General features: G+C 30.7%; 1 protein-coding gene across 3 annotated transcripts in view; it reads left to right on the top strand.

Moving 5' to 3' along the window:
- The window catches only part of LOC107441660 (unconventional myosin-Ie), a 153,934-nt gene that overhangs the window by 42,483 nt on the left and 89,602 nt on the right, over nt 1-21,849 (top strand). The window contains exon 1 of one of the 3 annotated variants that reach the window (XM_087165419.1): nt 2,695-2,947. The exons of the other annotated variants lie outside the window; for them this stretch is intronic. Coding sequence (XP_087021545.1) covers nt 2,945-2,947 — 3 coding nt within the window. The 5' untranslated portion in view covers nt 2,695-2,944. Of the gene's footprint in view, nt 1-2,694; nt 2,948-21,849 lie in introns of those variants that run through there. 3 annotated transcript variants of the gene reach the window in all.

The following is a 21,849-nucleotide window of genomic DNA, read 5'->3' as shown; positions in this document are numbered from 1 at the left end:
ATAAAATATAAATTATTGCGCTTAATAAAATATAAATACAGTTTATTTGTAACGTGATCCTAAGAATAAAAAGGTTGTTTTCTTTTTTAATTCTCTACTAAAATGAATTAATGAGTTATTTTTATTCATCATGGCTAGTCGAGGAGGAGAAAAAAAATATCGAATTTCACTGTTTAGGTTAATGTAATTTCGTTCTCCCACCACATTTACGCGTAATCCATCGCCAATTCCACGTGCAATCGCCTAGTTTATAATCTACGGTATGTTTTATCAATTCGCGCACCGAAAGGAGTTCCCCTTTCTGTCTTCGTTGTGCGCAATCTTTTTCTAACCAAACCTTAAAAACAACAAGAATGAAGGACAAAAAATCAAATTACTACCAAACGATATGAACACAAAGTGCAATATAAAAACAATACACTCCTGTAGCTTTCATATTAATAATGTATTATTATGTACTAATAAAGTGCATTCTAAATTTTTCGGCGGGATAACCTGAAATATGTAAATTAAAAAGTACAGGCCATACTATGAACTACGAAATTAAGCACAAGAACTTATTTTTGCTAAGTACATAACCAGTTTCTGACGGATTTGAGTTTTTGACCACTAAGGGGGTATCATTGCAATATGGAAAATGTCCCTCCGATAGCATAGTTAGAGAGTAAGTGGAAGATTGGCCCCCTTAATTTTAATTTTACTTTTTTTGTATTTTAATATATCTATGGATCTTTTTAAATAAATCAAAAATTTCTTAACTCGAAATTGTAAAACCCGCATATCCAAAGATATTTCTTCCTTTTTTTCTGCAAAACATGATTTTTTTTGAAAAATTATTTGTTATTTTTTTATTATTTATCTTAGCTGTATGCTAGAACTATTTCAAATGTGAGGCATAAAAATATTAGTATATTATTTCAAACTATGAAATTTTAAAAAACAAATTTTAAAAATCGAACAAAATTGATCAAACAGTTCTCAAAAATTGGAAATTTAAAAAGTGTCTGTTTCGGAATTTTATTTCGTAGAAACCATTTGATTGATTTTATCTAAATTTTGGAATTTTCTAATTTAAAATTATGTAATTTGAAATGGCGAGAAACTTTTGAGTAACAATTCAATTATTTTTTTGCTTCTCACCAAAATAAGTAATAAAAAATAATATATAGTATTGAAAATGATACTTTTCAAAAATTATATTTGGATAAACATTTTATAATTTTGTAAAAGGCATTAATTGATCTCTATCGATATAGTAAAACACGTAAGTACTAAAAATACAAGATAAGGAATAATTGAAAGCTCTGACTGAACTATTCGAAATAAATTTTCCAGATTACGGCTACTGAACCTATTTCTTGAAGATCCAGAATCCGACTCCATTTGAAAAAAAAATAAACGTTCATTCAGAGTATAAGTGTCTGTTTTGTGTTTATTTAGTAATTTAAAACATTATCTCAAGTAATTTATTATAATATTTAAAGTCATTCCCTCGCACCTTCATAAGATTATTTGTTAATAGGTTGGTAATCTTATCATTCCCTCAAAAGTTATAAAGGTATTTCTTCTTAGTATTGGCATTAAATCTTTGAACATGTTTAATTTTCAACATACTAGCCACGGACACCGATACGCTTGACTTCTGGTCCCTAAAGTTCGTGATTTTCTCTTTGAAAAACGTTGCTACTTGAAGTAGTCGGATTGACTCCCTTAACTGGAAAGTACAGACGATGTTTTAAATTACGAAATCAAACTCAAAAATATACCTTCTCTGAATGAATGTGTCTGTTAATCAATGGATTTTATCTGTAATCTAGGATATAGAGTCCCAATAGTTTGGCAGTATTATTTTTATTATTATTAGTATTATTTTTATTAGTAGTATATTATTATTATTTTTATTAGTAGTATTTTATTAGTATCCCAATAGTAATTTTATTAGTTATTTTTATTAGTAGTATTTTATTAGTATCCCAATAGTATTATTTTTATTATTTTACTTAGTGACAGTCGAAAAAATTTTGAATTGTAAATTATACAATTTTTTGCAACATTTTAAAGAATTAATGGCAAAATACGAAATTTGAGAGAAATTGGCAGTATTGTTCCTGAGAAATTGAATTTTAAAAATACGTTTTTTTAAAATTCGATTTCCATTTATTACCATATATTTCATATTTATTATCTGATATCTAAGAATACAAGTCATATAGGAAAACAAATCTCAACCATATTGTAATTTCTTTTAGTAAAAACTTTGCATATATTTATTATTTCAAAAAAATTAATCCCTCCAAAAAAGTGATTCATATAGGATTAAATTCATATTGAATTATTGAAATTTTGATTGGTGCAGAAATCTAGGTAAAAACGTACTTTTTAAAGCTATTCCCCTTGCATGCACAAAAAATTATACATGCGATTGAGAACATGATTGGTGAGTTTTAGTTAGGAAAATTTATTCACCAATCAGGTTCTCATTTCGCATCTCCAAATTCTCATACGGGTTGGTTCCATCAATTTCTATCATTTTAATGGAGCATTCACACTGCAATTTATTGAGCTAGATGTGCGTGCGAAAGTTTAGAAACTGCGTGTATGACGAACTACTCGCGCATGCGCGAATTGCTATTAGAAAGCTCCTTAAATCTCGGCAAACGTTTTTATGAATATTGAACATTACTTATTTATTAAATGGCAACCGGAATTATTGTTTCCAAACTCGAAAGTTTTCCTAGCAGACGTTTAAAAAAGTTTTGTGGTTATTATCAATAAATAAATAATCTCAAGATAATGACTAATATTAGAAAGTGTCACCTTAGGCGTCATAAAGCGCATAAACATTAGCGTGGGATACTATTCATTGATGCATGTTTGCTGATTAAAATCAAGCAATATTTGTGTTATTTTACTCTCGCTTTAAATCATTAAAAAGTCTTTCACAATGGTAAGTTCTGAAATTTATATTGATATAGTAACGTGTTTAATTTTTATACCAAGAATTGCCTTTTATTCTCCCGAAGTAAAATGCTCATTTTTTATGATTGCTAACGTCTTTACGTATCAATTATAAATTTTCTAATTGAGAATTCCATTTTAGAACAACTTTTTTTTTAAAAATTTAAGTACCAACGGCATGCAAATTTGTAATTAGTGTTTTGTAAATCATTTAATGATTCCTGTTAGGATCTAAATAATGTACGCAACTGATGATGAATGTAATGGTTCTATAATTAAAATAAATAGATATAAAATGTTTGTCTAGTAATTATAATCAGGAAAAAAAATATCTGATTTAATTTAATTTGCATTCAATGATTCCTGTTAGGATCTAAATGATGAAAATAGTGATTCAATAATTAAAAACGAAATAGATATTTGTGTGAAAATTATAATTGTGAAAAAGTATCTAGTTTAATTTCAGATTTTGATTTCAAATGTTGTTTTAATCTTTCAGTCAAGAATTTTTTAGTATAACTATTCTAATAGTTAATAAAGTAATTATTTTTAAAAAAAATTTTATTGTCGCACTTTTACTTATTTTATTTATGGGCAATAATATTATTTGTTCTTTTGGTAATTTTTTTTTTATTGGTGTTGATCAGCCCACCCAGTTCCGAGTTTATGACTTCCAATGTTCAATTCTGCAGTCTTGTAATTTTGAACTCAATAAAACTCCTGGGGCAAACAATTCCTGGAAAACTTTTTTGATGGAACTAATCCACATTTGCACTACATGGAGAGAAAAGCCATGAAAATCACAACAACTAGCCTGATAACTAAGGGGCTATAACCCATGATCTGTCTTCTTCTCAGAATATTTTATGCCAGCACTGTGGCCTGTGTTCTTATTGATCAGCCATTAAACCTGGATCACCTTGTTGGAAGGGCAGTGCCCTGTCTCCTCTGCCCCGGCTTTTCTAGGTTATTGTAATCTCTATAATTTTTACTTAGAAGGTTTCTTTATAAGTACTTGCACCAAAATTTACTAACTTTTGATGTTAACTAGACAGTGACCCATAAGAACCTGAAAAAAAACTTTGCAGAAGAGGACTAACTCTAAGATATAACTTGTAACTAACTTCGGCAAATCACTAAAAAAATTTTTTTTTTTTTTTTTTAAATTTCACTTAAAGAAACTCTTTAGAGTTCGCTCATTTAAGCATTAATCAGAAAATATATCTTTTTCACAACAACTCATTGCTCATTGATTTTTAAGTTGTAGGCAGGGGTCTGTCTAGGTTTTTCTGAGAGGTACCTATTTTGTGAAAATTTAGACATAATTTGTGAAAAATTAAAAATTATGTTAAAAAGTCAACACAAAAATATAGATTTATCGTTTCTTACGGGATACAAAAATAAAATTTTAAGAAAAAGTATTTTGTGATCCGTTTTTCCAAAATTTAAATTTGTGAAGGTACTGCTAAATGGTAGTAATTTTGGCCTGGACAGACCCCTAGTTGTAGGTATATAATAATTACTCTTTGATTATAATTCTTTTGGAGAAAATTCTGTCTATTTCTGATAGCTGAAAACTTGTCACATAATTTTCATCCAAATTTGACAATGCTGACAATACCTAAATTTGACCCTGATTCTAAGGATTTTTCTCCAACGGAAGAACATGTTGAAGGAGGATTGAAAACTAAACTACTGGACTCTCAAATAGTCCTCTTTTCACTCCAACATCCATTTTTTAGAGTGTTCTTTTTAATGTTTTTGTAATCTTGGACATTTTTTGAATGATTTAAAAATAGTTTTAAAGAAGTGTTTCGATTACTCTAAAATTGTGACTTTCTGCATCAAACTCTCTCCTCATCATTCACGTTGCTTATAAAACCAATGATGTTCATGCTTGTGCACTGTTGTATTTATAGATCAGTACTATCAGGGGTCTGTCTAGGTTTTTCTGAGAGGTACCTATTTTGTGAAAATTTAGACATAATTTGTGAAAAATTAAAAATTATATTAAAAAATCAACACAAAAATATGGATTTATCGTTTCTTAAGGGATAAAAAAATAAAATTTTAAGAAAAAGTATTTTGTGAAACTACCGTTTTTCCTAAAGTTGAATTTGTGAAGGTATCGCTAAACGGTAGTAAATTCGGCCTGGACAGACCCCTGACTATTTAGGCTACTATTATTCATTTCATAGACTCTGGAATAGCACACATTATGTTATTTATTGCCTTGTGTCTCACTGAAGATTCATTACACTGACTTAAAAATACAAAATAAGTTGCCCCATATAATTAATTACTTACAACTTATTTGATAAAAAAAATTATATCTCTCATACATGTGCTGATAGAAAATAATTCAATTACACTCCGCAGGTGTGATTGTATTCGAGGTTTTCATATCATCCTACTGTGTTTGAAAACTGGGGGCAGGTCATGTGATTTTTTTCTGCTAATCCTAAAATCTGAGGATTATCTACTAATTAAGATTTCGATGTGGGTTTAAGAAAATCAACAATGGCAGAGCTTTATAACTTTAAATTTTTTATGTCCCTTTTATTCATTTGATTTAATAAAGACAAATCCGGGCTTGCCACTTATCACAGATCTACGCAATCTTTTTTTTTTATGCCTGATTTCCATTGTGAGATTTTATTGCCAACTATAAAATTGCAAATATTTGTTAGGTTGAACTTGGGAGGCCATTTACTAAGTGTGCGAAAATGATGGAGGCGTCTTATATATTTTATCTTATTTATTGTTATTTATTATGTATTATATATTTATTATCTTATTTATTATATATTTTATCTTATTTTGAGGATTCTTAAATTAGACATAGAAAAAAGCTTTATAGATAAAATTTCTTACTTTGAAATTTAATTAGGGTTCACATACTTTACTATTTTTAGAATAGGAAAAAAAATTTGTATGATTAAAATCAGTTTCAAAAATGTAAATTTTTAAATTAATCTCTTTATTCTGTTTAGTTAAAAGGATTTTAATCATATTATCAACTTATTAATCTCAAGAATTTTATAATGATAAACTGAGGAGGCATTCACAAATTGATCTGTTTACTTCGATTAAAATGTTAGCTGCATTTGAAATTAGAAATATTCCATAATCAAGAATATTAGGTTCTGATTAAAAAATATTATGCAAATTACATGTCTGAAAAATATTTATTTATTTATTTTTTTTAGCAGCAGCACTTGATACAATATTATTCGCTGGAGCGTACAAGCACTCTACACAAACATTCTAGACAAATAAACATTGAACATAAAACAATATCTAATTAATCATGTAACATATAAACATTAAAAGATTATAAACATTTAAAACATTAGAGTATTAAAAGCATGTAATGTAGTAGGCCTCCTCGTGGTGCTGTCTGGGTAATGCCAAATCTGCAGAGCGTAGACAATATGGAGAATATTTTAGAATATAATTACTATCTAATTAATATAGTAATAATATTTATATTTAAATATAATTATTTTTACTTAGGTAAATAATATTTGTATTTATATACTTTTGAATAATAATTTTCATTACACTTCAATTTGTATTAATTGAAAAATATATTTCTGAAATTTTATGTTTGCTGTGCAGAATTCAGTTTTTTTTTTTTCTTTATGTCTGTTGTGATAGCAAACTAGGGTACAAAACTGTTGTAATTTTAAAATCACAAAGCTTGCACCCCTTCAGTGTCCACTAATCATGCGAAAATTTATTTTTGATAATTATTTTTCTACTCTGTGTTTTCTTGTAAGTTTTTGAAACTCTTTTATTTTTTATTTTATGCATAAAACGATATTAAAATTACTAATGTTAAACCTTTTCTTCAAATTGAGGGAATATTTTTTCTATGTTTCCCTGCTTTGTAATTTTTACATTTTTTATTCTTTATCATTACTGTGATTGTATACAGTTATCAATTCAGTAATTAAAGAAAATTCAACTCGGACCATTCACTAATTTACATAAGTAATATAATTTTATTTAGGTGTTTATTATTTGTTTAATTTACAAGATATCGATATCAATTCAGTTTGGTCAATAATATTTAAGGAAAAATAGCTCTTAATAATGGGTGCTTTGTAGAGGCGAAAATCATGCATTTGTTTTGAGGGAATTGTAAACGTAAAAATGTGGATAACGTGAGGAAAAAAAATTTCTCTCTCCTTTTTTTTTTTTTTAAAATAGTTATTTCTCTAGCAATTTTTAAATATGTGCAATATTAAATAAATTTGCACAAGTATCAAATTCATTTTTCTTTATTCATTATATCTTCTAATTTTTAGAAAATTTCAGGTGCTAATGCTAAGTTAAGAAAGCTATTGTTAAACTTCTATCTAGTTTGTAGCTTCCTGTATCTAAATGAACTTTGTTTAACTGATTTTTTTTTATGTAAAAAAAACTCTAACTAAATCATTCATGGATTCACTGATTACCCTGCTGTTTTGATTATAAATTGTCCTCTGAAGACCTCTTTTAAAAATTTAAATGGTTCCTCAAAATTCCTTTTTAGCTACAAATTTTTCTCTTCCCCCCCCTTTTTTTTTTGACAGATATATGTGGGGAGCCCTGAAACTGCTGCACAAGGCAACAAAGGAAAATTATACAATTCATGAGAACAAAATATACTTAGTCACATGTTCCCCCCTCCCCCTCACAGCTTCTTTTCTTGTATTCCCTACACTGTTCATTTTTTAAAAGTTAAGTGTCATTGCCCGGTAGTTCTTACATTGATGTTCTTTTTAAGTCAATCGCAATTGTCAGTATACACTTACTTGTGTGTCATTTCCCGATATATACTTGCCAGATATTCCCTGCACTAATGTTTTTTGAGGTCAAATGCCACTGTCTTTAATACATTTGCTCGGTATTCCAAACATCGATGCTTTTCCTAATAGAATATTCTAATATAGAGTAAATATTAAAATATCGATGATTATATTAATATTAAATCGGACGTGACAAATATTTCGAACATTCACTAAAGCGACTATGTCATTGTTGACATTTACCAGTGACAATCGAAATTCTCCAGATTTCGGTCATTCACAGTAATGTACACTAAAAACAAATTCTAGCTAGGTGTTGAAGCCGGTATGTTGCTACGCCCGTTGGCTTCTTGGCGTCATTGTTATCAGCCAAGAGCCAGTTGATGTGAAACAACAAAAGAGCATACACGCTCCGCAGCGCTACAAGCGCACCCGCAAAATAAATAGTTTACAGTCCACGTTTGATTTTATATACACCCGCAAGCTATCGGCCAAACACTGGTCCGAACGATCAGGAGGATAAAGATCCAGTATATCGCAAATTTACAATAAAAAACCCGCATTCATTATTGGACTGACCACGCATCGCATCAGAAATAACGCAGCATATCTCCAGCCATAGAATTAGTGAAAGGTAGGCAAATTTTCATCATTTATTTACCGCATAATTTCATTTAATAAATAATGGATAACATCGAGAAATGTAGAAAGAAACGCGCTACAATCAGAACTAGCGCTACAAAACTAATAACAAAAGCAGATACTATAATACAAAGTGACACTAAAGAAATAACAGAACTAAATGAAATATTTGAGCAATTAAGTCAAAAGGAGAGTATTTTGACATCATTAAATTCTGAAATTGAAAATTTAATTTCGGTTCCAGCAGAATTCGAAACTGAAATTAGCGCTAGCGAAGAATACAGCGAAAAAATCATTAGTGCTAAGTGCAAAATTAAAAATTGCTTAACGTATTTAGAATCAGTTAATCAAGTGAAATTAACTCCCGCAAGTTTTGTAAACAATAGTGTTAGCATAAAATTACCAGAAATTCCGCTTCCGAAATTTTCGGGTAAATGTGAAGAATGGAGTACTTTCAAATTGCAATTCAATAATGTTATTACATCCAATAATCAGTTGACAAATGCACAAAAACTACACTATTTAAATTCAGCTTTAATCGGAGAAGCTAAAAATCTTATTACATTAGATGATACATTCACTTCATTATATACAGCTTTAGAAGAAAGATACGAAAACAAAAGGTTAATAGTAGAATCTCACGTTAAATCAATATTAGATATTGAAAAATTAACGCATGAGTCGGCTAAAGACTTACGTAATTTAATTGATTGTGTAAAGAAAAATATAAGAGCATTAAAAATTTTGGAGTATAATCGCAATGATCTTTCTGATATTTTTGTTTTAAATATAGTACTTCAAAAATTGGATAGGGAAACTCGAAGGCAGTATGAATTAAATATTAGCTCAAACGATGTTCCTAAATTAGATGATTTATTTTCATTTTTGGAAAAACGAGCTCAAATATTAGAAAATGTTAGCAAAACCACTCCTTTAAGATTTAAGTTAAGTCAAGAGAGAAATCCAAAAACGAAAACATTTCTAATTAATAAAAGTGTAACTCAATCATGCATTTTGTGTAAAATGAATCATCCTATCTTTAAGTGCGATTCCTTTTTGAAATTGAATAGTCATCAGAGAAGTGAGCTGGTATCAAAACATAAATTGTGTTTAAATTGTCTAAGCAGTCAACACAAGTTATTGAATTGCAAATCGAAACATTTATGCAACATATGCCACTCAAAGCATAATACACTACTCCATAAAGAACGCGAAACTATAAACAACTCTGCGGTTTTGGCTTCTTCTTCTCACGGTCATGACCTCAATCCCGAAGCAGCGGTATTTAATATTCATCAACAAAATAATGAAATTGTTTCTGCTTCTTTATCTTGCATTAATTCGAAAAATAAAACAGGGCTTCTTCCGACTGTTTTAATTTGGGTTTTAAATCCTTTAAATGGATCTTATATTCAATGTAGGGCGATATTAGATTCAGGCAGCATGTCGAATATTTGTACAGCTAATTTCGCTAATAAATTAGATGTGCCACAAGAAAAAATAAATTATCGGGTTTCGAGTTTGGGCGGAAACGAAACTACAATAAGATCAAAAATACAAGCTACAATTTGTAATGGTAATAGTTCTTTTTTGAAAACTCTTGATTTTTTAGTGGTATCCAAAATTACCGATTTTCTTCCTGTTACATCCTTCAAAGTAGATAAGTTAGAAATTCCGCAACAATTAGCAGATCCTAATTTCGCGGTAACTGGAAGAATAGATATGCTTTTAGGCGCGGAGGTATTTTTCGAAATTATCAAGGCTGGAGATATCCGCGTTGCAAACAGTGATTTGGTGTTTCGCAATACTGTTTTTGGATACATTGCAACTGGAGCAATAAATACCCGCACTCCAGAAATTCACTGCGGTTTCATAACCACTCAAACAGAAGTCGAAGACTGCTTAGAAAAATTCTGGAAAATAGAGGATATAGACTATAAAATAAAAATTCAGAGTGAAGAAGAAAAGTATTGTGAATCACATTTTCAGAATACTTATCGCAGAGATGAGCATGGACGATTCATCGTAGAGATGCCAGTTAAGGACGTTGAGCGTTTAGGAGAGTCCAAGGACTTAGCTGTGCGACGTCTGAATCAACTATGGAAAAGATTATCCAGAAATCAAGAAATGCAAGATTTATACAAATCATTTATGCAGGAGTACTTAGACATGAATCATATGGAAAATTATGATGATAATGAAAGCAATTCCGGTAATCAAATTACCTATTACCTCCCACATCACGGTGTTTATCGTCCAGAGAAGGCAACCACTAAGTTACGTGTTGTGTTCAACGCTTCATCAAGTACCTCAACGGGTGTGAGCTTGAATGATGTCATTTTGAAGGGGGACGTGGTCGAGGACATTTTCGAAATCATGACTCGATTTCGTAAACATAAATATGCTTTCACGGCAGACATCCAAAAGATGTTTCGACAAATCAAAATAGATCCATCGCAGCTTGATCTTCTAAGAATTGTGTGGAAAGATTCAGAGTACGCAAAACCGGTAACATTCAGACTCAAGACAGTCACTTACGGAACTGCTTGCGCTCCATTTCTCGCAATCAGAACTCTCAAGCAGTTGGCTAAAGATGAATTACGATTTCCACTGGCATCATTAGTTCTTTTGGAAGATATTTATATGGACGATATCGTTTCAGGTGCTCAAAGTTTAGAAGGTGCTCAGAAAGTGCAACAACAGCTGAACGATATTCTAGCAACTTGTGGAATGTCTCTTCATAAGTGGAACTCTAATTCAAGGGAGTTAAGGAACAGTTTACCATTAGGTGACCCAGCAGAGCATGATTTTGCATCAGAAGTTGATGCGAGTGTCAAAACTTTGGGTGTAAGGTGGAATTCAATTGAAGATCAATTTACGTTTAAAGTATCCATCCCAGAAATGACCACCAAATTCACTAAGCGTGAAGTACTGAGTTTTATAGCAAGACTGTATGACCCATTAGGCCTTTTGCAACCTGTCATCACGAAAGCAAAGATGTTTCTCCAAAAATTGTGGGTACATAAACTGTCGTGGGACGATCCCCTTCCACCACAAATCGCAGGTCAGTGGCTTAATTTTGCATCTTCTATGCAACATATAGAAACTATTCGCATTAATAGATACATTTTAACTGACTTTTTCACGAAAACTGTTTTAATGGGTTACGCTGATGCCTCGGAATTAGCGTATGGAGCTGTGGTTTACATGTATTGCCCAGGCCTAGCTGAATCAAACACTTGCCATATTATTGCAAGCAAATCTCGTGTTGCACCCATTAAAGTAATTTCTATACCACGTTTAGAACTATCAGCTTGCTTACTTCTTTCTCAACTTATAAGAAAGGTTTATAATTCTCTTAAAATGGACATTGACGAAGTCATTTTGCATACAGACTCGACCATCGCACTTGCATGGATTAAAACGCCAGCCCACCAGCTTAAAACCTTTGTTGGAAACCGAGTCTCCAAGATCCAAACCTTGACTGAGAACTACCAGTGGAGACATATTTCTACTCATAACAATCCCGCAGATCTCATTTCCCGTGGCTTGGATCCTCAAGAACTTTCCTCATCAGACTTGTGGTGGTCGGGTCCGTCTTGGATGAAAAGTGGTGAAATATCGCATTTGGAGGAAATCCCTCTCTCAACAGACGCTCTCAAAGAAGAACGCAAAAAGACATCGTGCTTGATTGAAACAACTCCTATTGACTTTCCGATCATTTACAATGTTTCAGCATACGTTAAGTTAAAAAGAATTATAGCTTGGTGTCTCCGCTTCATAATGAACTGTAAATCTCCGAACAATCGCATAAATGGTTATTTGACTAGTAATGAGATAAAACTAGCCAGAAACGTTTTGGTCAAAATAGTACAAAAACAAGAATTTCCAAACGAATATCACCAGCTAAAAAATAGCAAACCAATTTCTTCGAGTAGTAAGATCCTCTCCTTGAATCCGTTTTTGGATGAAGAGGGCCTTATCCGTGTTGGCGGTAGGTTAGAAAATACACAATTATCGAATGAAAGAAAACATCCTATTCTCCTACCGAAAAAACATCACTTAACTAATCTAATTATAATTCATTATCATGAATCCTTCTTGCATGCTGGAGCACTTTACTATTATCAGTTATTCGCAAAGAATTTTGGATAGTAAATGCTAGATCAGTTATAAAAAAGCAAATCTGGAAATGCATAAAATGCTTTCGATTAAAAGAAAAAACCGCGACACAGATAATGGCTCAATTACCACCTTCAAGAGTAACGCCTTCTAGAGTATTTTCCAAGACTGGTCTGGATTATGCAGGTCCATTTTTTGTGAAACCGCGATCTGGACGTGGAGTTAGATCAGTTAAAATGTACATTTGTATATTTGTGTGTTTCGCGACAAAGGCGGTGCACATCGAAGTTGTTGGAAATTTAACCGCTGAATCATTTATTGCAGCTCTAAAAAGATTTGTTGCGCGAAGAGGAAAACCAAATGAATTATTTTCAGACTGTGGTTCAAATTTTGTTGCTGCAAATAAGGAAATTAATCGAGTAGTTAAATCTCTTCAAAAAGAAGAATCCATCCATCAGTATTTTGCCGATGAGCAAATTAAATGGCACTTTAACCCACCTTCAGCACCTCACTTTGGAGGAATTTGGGAAGCTGCTGTGAAATCCGCAAAATCGCATTTGAAAAGAACAATAGGTGATCATAAATTGACCCTTGAAGAGTTTTTAACTCTTACTGCACAAATTGAATCCTGCTTGAACTCTCGTCCTTTGTGTCCAGTATCGGACGATCCCGCTGAGCTTTCAGCACTTACCCCAGGACATTTCCTTGTGGGAACCGCTCTTTCCTCTATACCAGAAGAGAACCTTCTAAGCGAAAACATATCCCCATTAAAACGTTGGCAGTTGACTCAAAAACTTTTCCAGAATTTTTGGAAAAGATGGGTTAACGAGTATATTTCCAGCTTACAGCAGCGCCCCAAATGGTTGCGAGAACAGCCTAATTTGAAAATTAACGATTTAGTTCTCATTAAAGAGGACAATATTCCACCTTTGAAGTGGAAATTAGGGCGTATACAAGAAGTTTTTCCTAGTGCTGATGCTAAGGTAAGAGTGGTCAGTGTCAAAACTGAGACTGGAACTTATAAAAGACCCATTCACAAACTGTCAGTTTTACCTATTGACTGATTAACTTTCTTTATTTTATTTTAGACTTTTCTTTTGTTTTGTGTTAGTTATCCGGTTTATACCAAGGAATCTATACATCTGTTTATAATTATATATATTTAAATTTTATGTATGTTGCATTAGTTTTTTATAATTATCTTTTTATTAGATGTATAGTTTAATTCTGTTTTTTGTCAATTTATGTGCAAATTTTGAAACTATGTTTCAAGGTGGCCCGGTATGTTGAAGCCGGTATGTTGCTACGCCCGTTGGCTTCTTGGCGTCATTGTTATCAGCCAAGAGCCAGTTGATGTGAAACAACAAAAGAGCATACACGCTCCGCAGCGCTACAAGCGCACCCGCAAAATAAATAGTTTACAGTCCACGTTTGATTTTATATACACCCGCAAGCTATCGGCCAAACACTAGGCTATGTTCAACTTGCGGACTGTGAATTCAACTGTCGGATATCAAACCTAATTTAAGATTATTAATACTAAAATTTTCGAAAATTTTCTTTACTCTTAATTTTTATTTTATTTTTGTAAAACGTTCTCAATTGTCCTCATATACTTTATTTATGCAAACGAGGTTCCGCCGAAAGAAGGTGATTATTTAGGGTTCGATGACAAAAAACAAAAAAAAAAAAAACCATTTGTAACCACTGATTTTTAAACTATTATATAAACAAAATGGTAAGGGTGAATTGGTCTCCATGCGATCAAAGAATAATCAATAATGATAATCAAAAATTAATAAATAAAATTTTGTGATCAGAAAAATTTTAGAAAATATAATTCTAACAAAGAGTTTGTTGCTTATTTCGGGGGTCTGCGATTTTAGATTGTGTCTAATAAGATCTAAACTTCCTTCAATTTTCCTTTCCTTCAATAACGCTGCCCACGACTTAATATCTTCAGTTCTTATTCTTTAACAAACAGCCTAAAGCGATTAAAATAAGAGAACCGGCTGTAAAAGACATTCATGTGTTAGGACCTTGTTAACTCTTTTTTTTTTCTTCTTCTACATTCTCTTTACCGTTTGAATGATTTTTCTCTTGGAGTTAAAAATAAATGTGTTGAAATCGCTGTCGTTCATTAATGATTCTCCCCAGTTACTCAAAAACACCTTTAAAAATCATTTCCTCTTTAGAAGCCGAGGCACTGAAAATTGAGCCAATTTCCTGAGCTTTGAAAAAATAATTGGAGCTTATCCATTAACGAACGGTCGTTTCTGCAATTCTGATTTTCTATGAAGATTCGGCTTGAATGAAGAAGAGTGGACGACATTAAATGGGTCAAGCGCAATTTATACCTTTTAAGATAGGATTTCTTTTCTTTTTCTTTTTTTTGTTCAAGCCGATTTGTAGATGTTTTCTAACGCTTTAAGTCAGAAGAGTGACCTTAATTAAAAGAAAATCCAACCTTAAAAATAGACAAAGTTATTTTCTTTAAGTATATTAATTAGAAAAATAGGATTTTTTGCTCATTGTTTTTAATTTTATTTCAGTTTATTTTTATATATTTATTTATTTTGTTTCTTCTTCTTCATTTCTTTTTGTTTTCCTTTTTTTTTGTTGATATTATTGAATTAGTGCATAAAATACACTACTCTTGTGTTCCATCCAAATAAATAATTACGTTCGTATCGTTATTTTTTTTATTTTTTTTATTTCCAATGGCACATTAAAAGACAATTGAGCACCAAAAAGATAACCTATAACTAACTAGTAAATACAAATAACTAGGTATTTTTACTATATTTGTATTTTTTACTTACATTTGTATATAATACTTTTGAATGCTATCGTTTTGTACCGTATTACATACGTGGGATGAATTTAACATACCATCAAAACTAAGCAAATAAAAATTAAGCAGGGATACGCACACTCAACCAGATAACTTTTGATCTAAGATTCGAATGTTCAGGTACTGAGACATAATCTATAGGATAAGACAGGAAAACTTGAAATACATTAATAAATTATTGCAGTCTATATTTTAACATGCAAAATCAAGCTTTAAATAAAAGTATATTACTTTAATAAATCTACCTTTTTTTTATCTGTAGAATCTAATTTCTCAAATATTTATCTTACATATGCACATTATAGAACTTTTTCAAAAGTTGAATTTGGGAGTGAAAAATTTATTCGTAGAGTTTCAGTGGTTAATTTATTCTTTTGAACACAAAAGATTTCTAACGAATGTTCTACTCAAAATTTTATGACCCTTTTAATTAACCTTGAATTAACCCTTTGCTTGCGGTGTTCCATGTTGTACCATCACAGGTGGTCCACATGTTGTACCCGCCGTGAGCAGAAGGTTAAAACGTAAATTTTGTTTTATATAAAGTTACAGCTTTTTATTTGAATTTAATCCGAAAACTAGAACTACAGTAAAAGTAAAAGTTAATGCTTAAACCTGGAATGGGGAATTGTTGCAACTTTTTTACGCAAGCATGCGAGAGAGCTTGTGGTTTGCTTACCTTTGCAGTGGGGATTGGGTGTCGGTGTCCTAAATTGCTAGGGATATTTTAAATAATATTTGAATGTTCCCATAATAAGGATCAATATATTTTTTTCTGAATTGAGAGATCTGAACAACTTTATTCTCTTTTAAAAAATATTTTTTTAAAGACAAAATTCCAGATTTAAAAGTAACAGCTCAACTACAATAATTTATTTTTATTTTTGAATAATGATAATAACCGTGAAATGATAACAATTTGCTTTACTAAAGAAAAAACCTTTAATTACTTTTAAGTCAGATTCGAAAAAGTATATCTACTTTAAACATGTCACTATGGTAATGAAAATTTTTATCTTGTACTTGCTCTTAAAAGTTGATAGATAATAACATTGGACACTTTGACATTTTTAAAATGTCTTTCTTTATTCTTCATAGCACAAAAAAGAAAATACATAAAATGGCATAATTAGCAAATAAATGAACTTTAATGACTAAAGTAGTGGTTTAATATCATATTAATTCATCAAAAACTTTGTTTAACTTGTATTTTTAACGAGCCAGTTTTCGAATAAATGTTCAATAAAAATATTAGAATTATTTTTTTTTCTTTCATAATTTGTTGTTGTCGTTGGCTATTAAAAAAAAGAGATGCGATTGTTCTCGTTTTCCAGTGGCGCCATCTATGGCCAAGAAATTTATTCTGCCGCTCCCATTCGTCACATCCGTTTATAGATCGCGGGCCCATTCATACATACATTGATCGTAATTTTGACCTGAACCAGAGAACGATCAATCTCCAATTCAGTAACCCCAGAGGAATAATTTGTTATGAGATCATATAAAACTTTGTGACCCGACAGATTTCACATGCACCAGTCACCATTTGCACCAGTCCCGTTTTCACGAACGTTAGTCCAGCGCTCTGCTATAACCAAGCTGTCCCTACCGCTTTAAATTTGCTATCGTCCCAATAGGAGATCTACCTATGTAGTTACGATACGCAGTTGTGTATAGTAAGGTATATCAGGCAAATGTATACCGTAGAGTGGCACTTACTTACCCTTAAAATACACCAGTGTAGGGTATGTCAGGCAATGGCACTTAACATTAAAAAAACGTCAGTGTAGAGAATAACGGGCAGTGGCACTTAACGTTAAAAAAGCATTTATGTAGGATATACCTGGCTTATTTATCCTACGCTGATGTTAATTATAAGGTTAAGTGCCATTGCCTGGTGTACCCCATAAAGTAGCTACACTAGTAGATCGCCTATTGAAACAATACATGTAATTTTTATAATTATTTTTTCAAATCTTTTTCAATAAATCATCTAAAGGACGAAAATAGTAATTTAATTAAGTAGAAATTTTATTTAAAACTTGAACTCAATTTTTATAATTAATTTGTGATATTATTAAAATTCGTCCTTAGCATATTTATGCTGTAGAATTAAGTGTGATTATACGGACAATATAATTTAAACTACTGTGTACTTTTCCGGTATATTGGATGAAAACATTTAAACTATGTAGTTTTCTATAATTCTCTTCCATTGTGACCCATAGGAAAAACCAGAATTCCTTTATGTGTCAACCTAATAATTAAACAACGTGAAAAAAATTAAACGCGTGAAAAAAAAAGTTTTTTTTTTTTCTAGTTATCTTTCTATGTATTTTCTATTGCTTTGTTATGATATCCTATTTTGGAAAAATGATTTCGATTGTTTAATTAGTTTTATCTATTTTCAAACTGATAATATTTTATTGCTCGGTCCGATCAAGATTATTTCCTGTTTCACTTAGGTAAGGGGGAGGGGGGGAAGACGAGATTGCTTTTACTTCTAAATTGCCCATTTTTCTGTATCAATACTGAAATTCATTGAAGCGTTAATGTACTTGAAATAGAGGCTTTTAACCTGATTTTGATTTGATGTGCAAGTTTGAGACGTGCATTGTATCCGTATTCGGAAATTTTTTAGTCTGCGTTGTTTGTGTTCGAAGCTGTTATTGTGTTAAAAAGTTTGGTGTCGAAAAATAAAATTTGGAGCAATTTTTATCTGGCTGTACATTTAATTAATTCGAACGTTAAAGTGGTTTGTTAGATTTTTAACAGTAAATATTTGTCAAAAAGTTTTGAGCCCTAATTTTTTTTTATTTTTTTTTTGCCATGCAAGAGTCAGCTGTGTAGGGATGAACCGAATAGTGATTTTTGCCGAATAACGACAATTTGTAAAACGGAATACGTACTAACTATTCGTTATTCAACGTTCATGTGACTACAGAATAATTAATAGCATTAGGTTTCGATAAGAATTTTTATTTTAAAAAATTATTTTTGATAGTGATGTGCTTAATTAATTTTAAGTTCTCTTATAACTTGTAATCGAATATTTTGTTATTATGTATAGAAACATACTAAATTATTTACTTAAGGCATGCATAAATGATATTTTTTCAAGCAAGGAAAACAAACATAAAAAAATCTCATTCTAATTTTTTTTTAAGGAATTTTAAGTTTTTTTAGCCCTGTTATTCAATAGTTTATAATGGCTTAAATTTGTGAATAGTTTTTTTTTTCCCTTCAAATATCTAAACGGAAAATGAATGGTAAAAACAGGCTTATTGTTAAAACATATCAAGTCGCACATGAACAGCTACCAAAGCCACCAGAAAGAGAAGAGAAATTGTGTTTAGTTGATAATTATTTCTTTGGAGGCTTGTAATAAAAATAAATACAGAAGAAGAACAGAAATAAACGCGTATCAACAAATATCAGGGTGGTCCGTTATCATCGCCTTTAGAATATATTTTTAGATTCCTTGATAAAAAATGAAGTAAATAAACTTACTCATTAGAAGTCAATAAATTATTTTTAACGGGGGGGGGGCAGAAAAAAAGAAAATGAATTCAAAACAGAAGAAGAAGCATAAAAATCATAGCCGAGTGAAGCTGAATGAAAAAGAAAAACAATTATTAGAGACGCTTTTAGGTTTCGTCCTGCAATAAAACTGGTTTCGAAGTTTTTAATGCAGTTTCTGTGTTGTAAGAATTTCTTTCTTTAAACAAAACGTTTCATTGACTTTTAAAAACTTTTCAGCTTCTGTTTGTTTGTTTTTCTACATTAGGTTTATTTTAGGAAAAATTTGGGGACATAAGCGGTCCCTTCACAAGATATCTTTTCCTTAAAAAAGTACTTGTCACAAATTCTTCATTTTTTAAAATTTTTCATTTTAGTTTTAAAATCCACAAGCAGTAAACGTATGGTGCTCTATTTTTTCATTTGTGTTTTTTCTGATTAAATCCCAATCCTCTTTATGTTAACATTCTTAAAGTTATGACTCATTCATTTCCCACTGTGACGCATTTTGCATAAAACTCCCAGGTGGTCATAATAATTTGGCCACTCAGTGTATATTTGAGAGCGTGCGTGTAATTAATATATTGATACCTAGCTACATTTTTATAATTATTTTGCACAATTTCAATATTTTGAACAAATATATTTTGTTGTTTATTTTTCAACTATTAGAGAATGTATTATAAAATGTAAATTTAATTTAATATTATGACATTTATTTATTAAAATCATTATTATTAATTAATATATGTTATTTACAATAATATTTTTCGAGGATTCAGTGAAAATTTTAATCGAGGGCGAAAATGTGACTACCAACTCCGCAGCTCTGGTTTGAGTATTATTTTGTATTTACTTTTGATCTAAGAACAGCAACTTCATCAAAGACAAATGTTTTGTGATTTTTAGTAAAATCAATAATAGGTCCTTATTTTATACAAATTGTCAAAAGCAAAATCCTTTCTGAGAAAATCTCATTTAACGCATTAATTTTAGATTCAGATTAGGATGAGTAGGTTTTTCACAATTTCATAAAAACAGGAGTTTTGCAAAAAGTTTGAATTGACAACTGCTCAGTGGAATTTTCCTGTAATGAGACGAATAAAAGTCGATGAACTTGTGTTATGACTTTTATTTTATTTAAAATTTCATAGGTTTTTTTTATTTTAAATGAGTTGCTTTGATATTCATTTTAGAGAATGTTGAATAACCACTCTCTTATTGTCATTCTCACCTATGAGAAGGAAAATGATTCAATTTCTGAGAATCAATTTGTCTGAATCCAATTTTTTTAGAATCGGAATTGAGGAAGGGTAATCAATTATATGAATCATGTGCCCATTATTGTCATTAAATAAAATGAAAGTAAAGTTGATTTATAATTAACAAAATTATTTTATTTAACATTGTATAGATCTTAAATATTTTTTATTGTCTAACTTTTTCCGGTAAAATAAGTTTTTCTAACATTAAATAAATCTCGGTTAGTTTTTTTCCGTTTTAATTATCCATCAATTTTTTATCAATTCTGAAATGTTAAATTCAGTTGCCAAATCTATAATTTTTTTTCATAACGGTGGCGGGAAGTTGTGATTCTTTACTGCACGAATTACGATATATCTTTCTATCAAAACGGAAGGAAATATCATATCCCTTCTTTTTGTTTTCTCAGTATAAGAAATAGTATTAAAGAATGAAAAAAAAAAATAGATTGCATTTTTTTATCTTTTTTAAATTATATTTGATAATTAAATATTAATTGCTTTTTATTTATCGTGAAATAAGGCTTTTTGACTTACATTATTTCATTTGATGGCTTTGTTATCGACAAAAATCTTTATGTTGTATATTTTAAAGGCTAATTGGAAAATCCGATCCTTTGCAAATTCCTGATGTCATTTGTTAGGCTTATTGCAGTGCCTTGTAGCATAGCCACCGAGGGAAGCACAAGCCTTTCGATGGCTATGCTTGTTGGTGCACCACCATATTAAAAGAAAAGAGTCGCAATTAGCCTAAACATAAAATAGCTGTATCCCAAATGCATTTATTAACACCTTATTACAAGAAGATTCCTTAGAGAATATTCTGCTACTAGAAAACTATTACAAATTATACATTATATTGATTTGTGCACTTTTTGAATTAAATTTTCACTTTAGCTAAACAAATTTGGTTTTGGAACTTATGAATCAAGAGGTAACTTATTAATAATTTATTTAATTCTATAATCGATCAATAATTCAACAAATCAATCATAAGCTTGAAAACATTCAAATGTGATAGATTAAGTTTGTGATATGTTATAATTCTTCGCACTCTCGTGCTGGGTTCGATCCTCGTGCCGGGCAAGGTTGACTCAGCCTTTCATCCCTTCGATAAAAAGAGTACCAAGCATGCTTGGGGACTAAACATTAGGGGTTCCGCTCTCGGCTGACCACACAACCGGAACATCTGCTCCTGAACCTCAGAGCCCAAGCTCAAGAAAACTGAGATGGGCACAGTAGATCTTGGCCCTCTTTGGGCTGTCGCGCCAGCGAGTTTAGTTAAAGTTATAATTCAAATGATTGTCATAATATTCATTGGAGTAATATTTTTTTTACATGAGTATAAATATATGTTTAAATATTTTTCATAAGGTAATAACTTTATTTTTTTATAACAACAACCTAACAACTTTTGACTAATCGGTCTCGAGCAGGTTTTTTCAATTCCGATACAGACTTCTGCAAAATTTTCTTCATCTCAAACTCCCGCACCACAGCCCTAGTTGAACATATCAGTAGATAAGAATTTTTCAAAAACAATTATAATGGATTAAAATTATAATTTTTTTTAACAAAAAACATACCTATATTCCAATTTCAGCTAATATTTATAATCTGAAAAGATAAAAATAAGTTTTAATTCTCTTCTTTTCATGGCGATAGAGAAATTTTTCATAGCTGTTAAGAAATTGGT

The sequence above is a fragment of the Parasteatoda tepidariorum genome, chromosome 6, assembly GCF_982258835.1.
Source record: "Parasteatoda tepidariorum strain Cologne lab strain chromosome 6, Ptep-v5.0, whole genome shotgun sequence".
In the NCBI taxonomy this organism is placed as follows: Eukaryota; Metazoa; Arthropoda; class Arachnida; order Araneae; family Theridiidae; genus Parasteatoda; species Parasteatoda tepidariorum.
The sequence above is the reverse complement of the archived record's forward strand: the minus strand, read 5'-3'. Positions and strand labels throughout refer to the sequence as shown.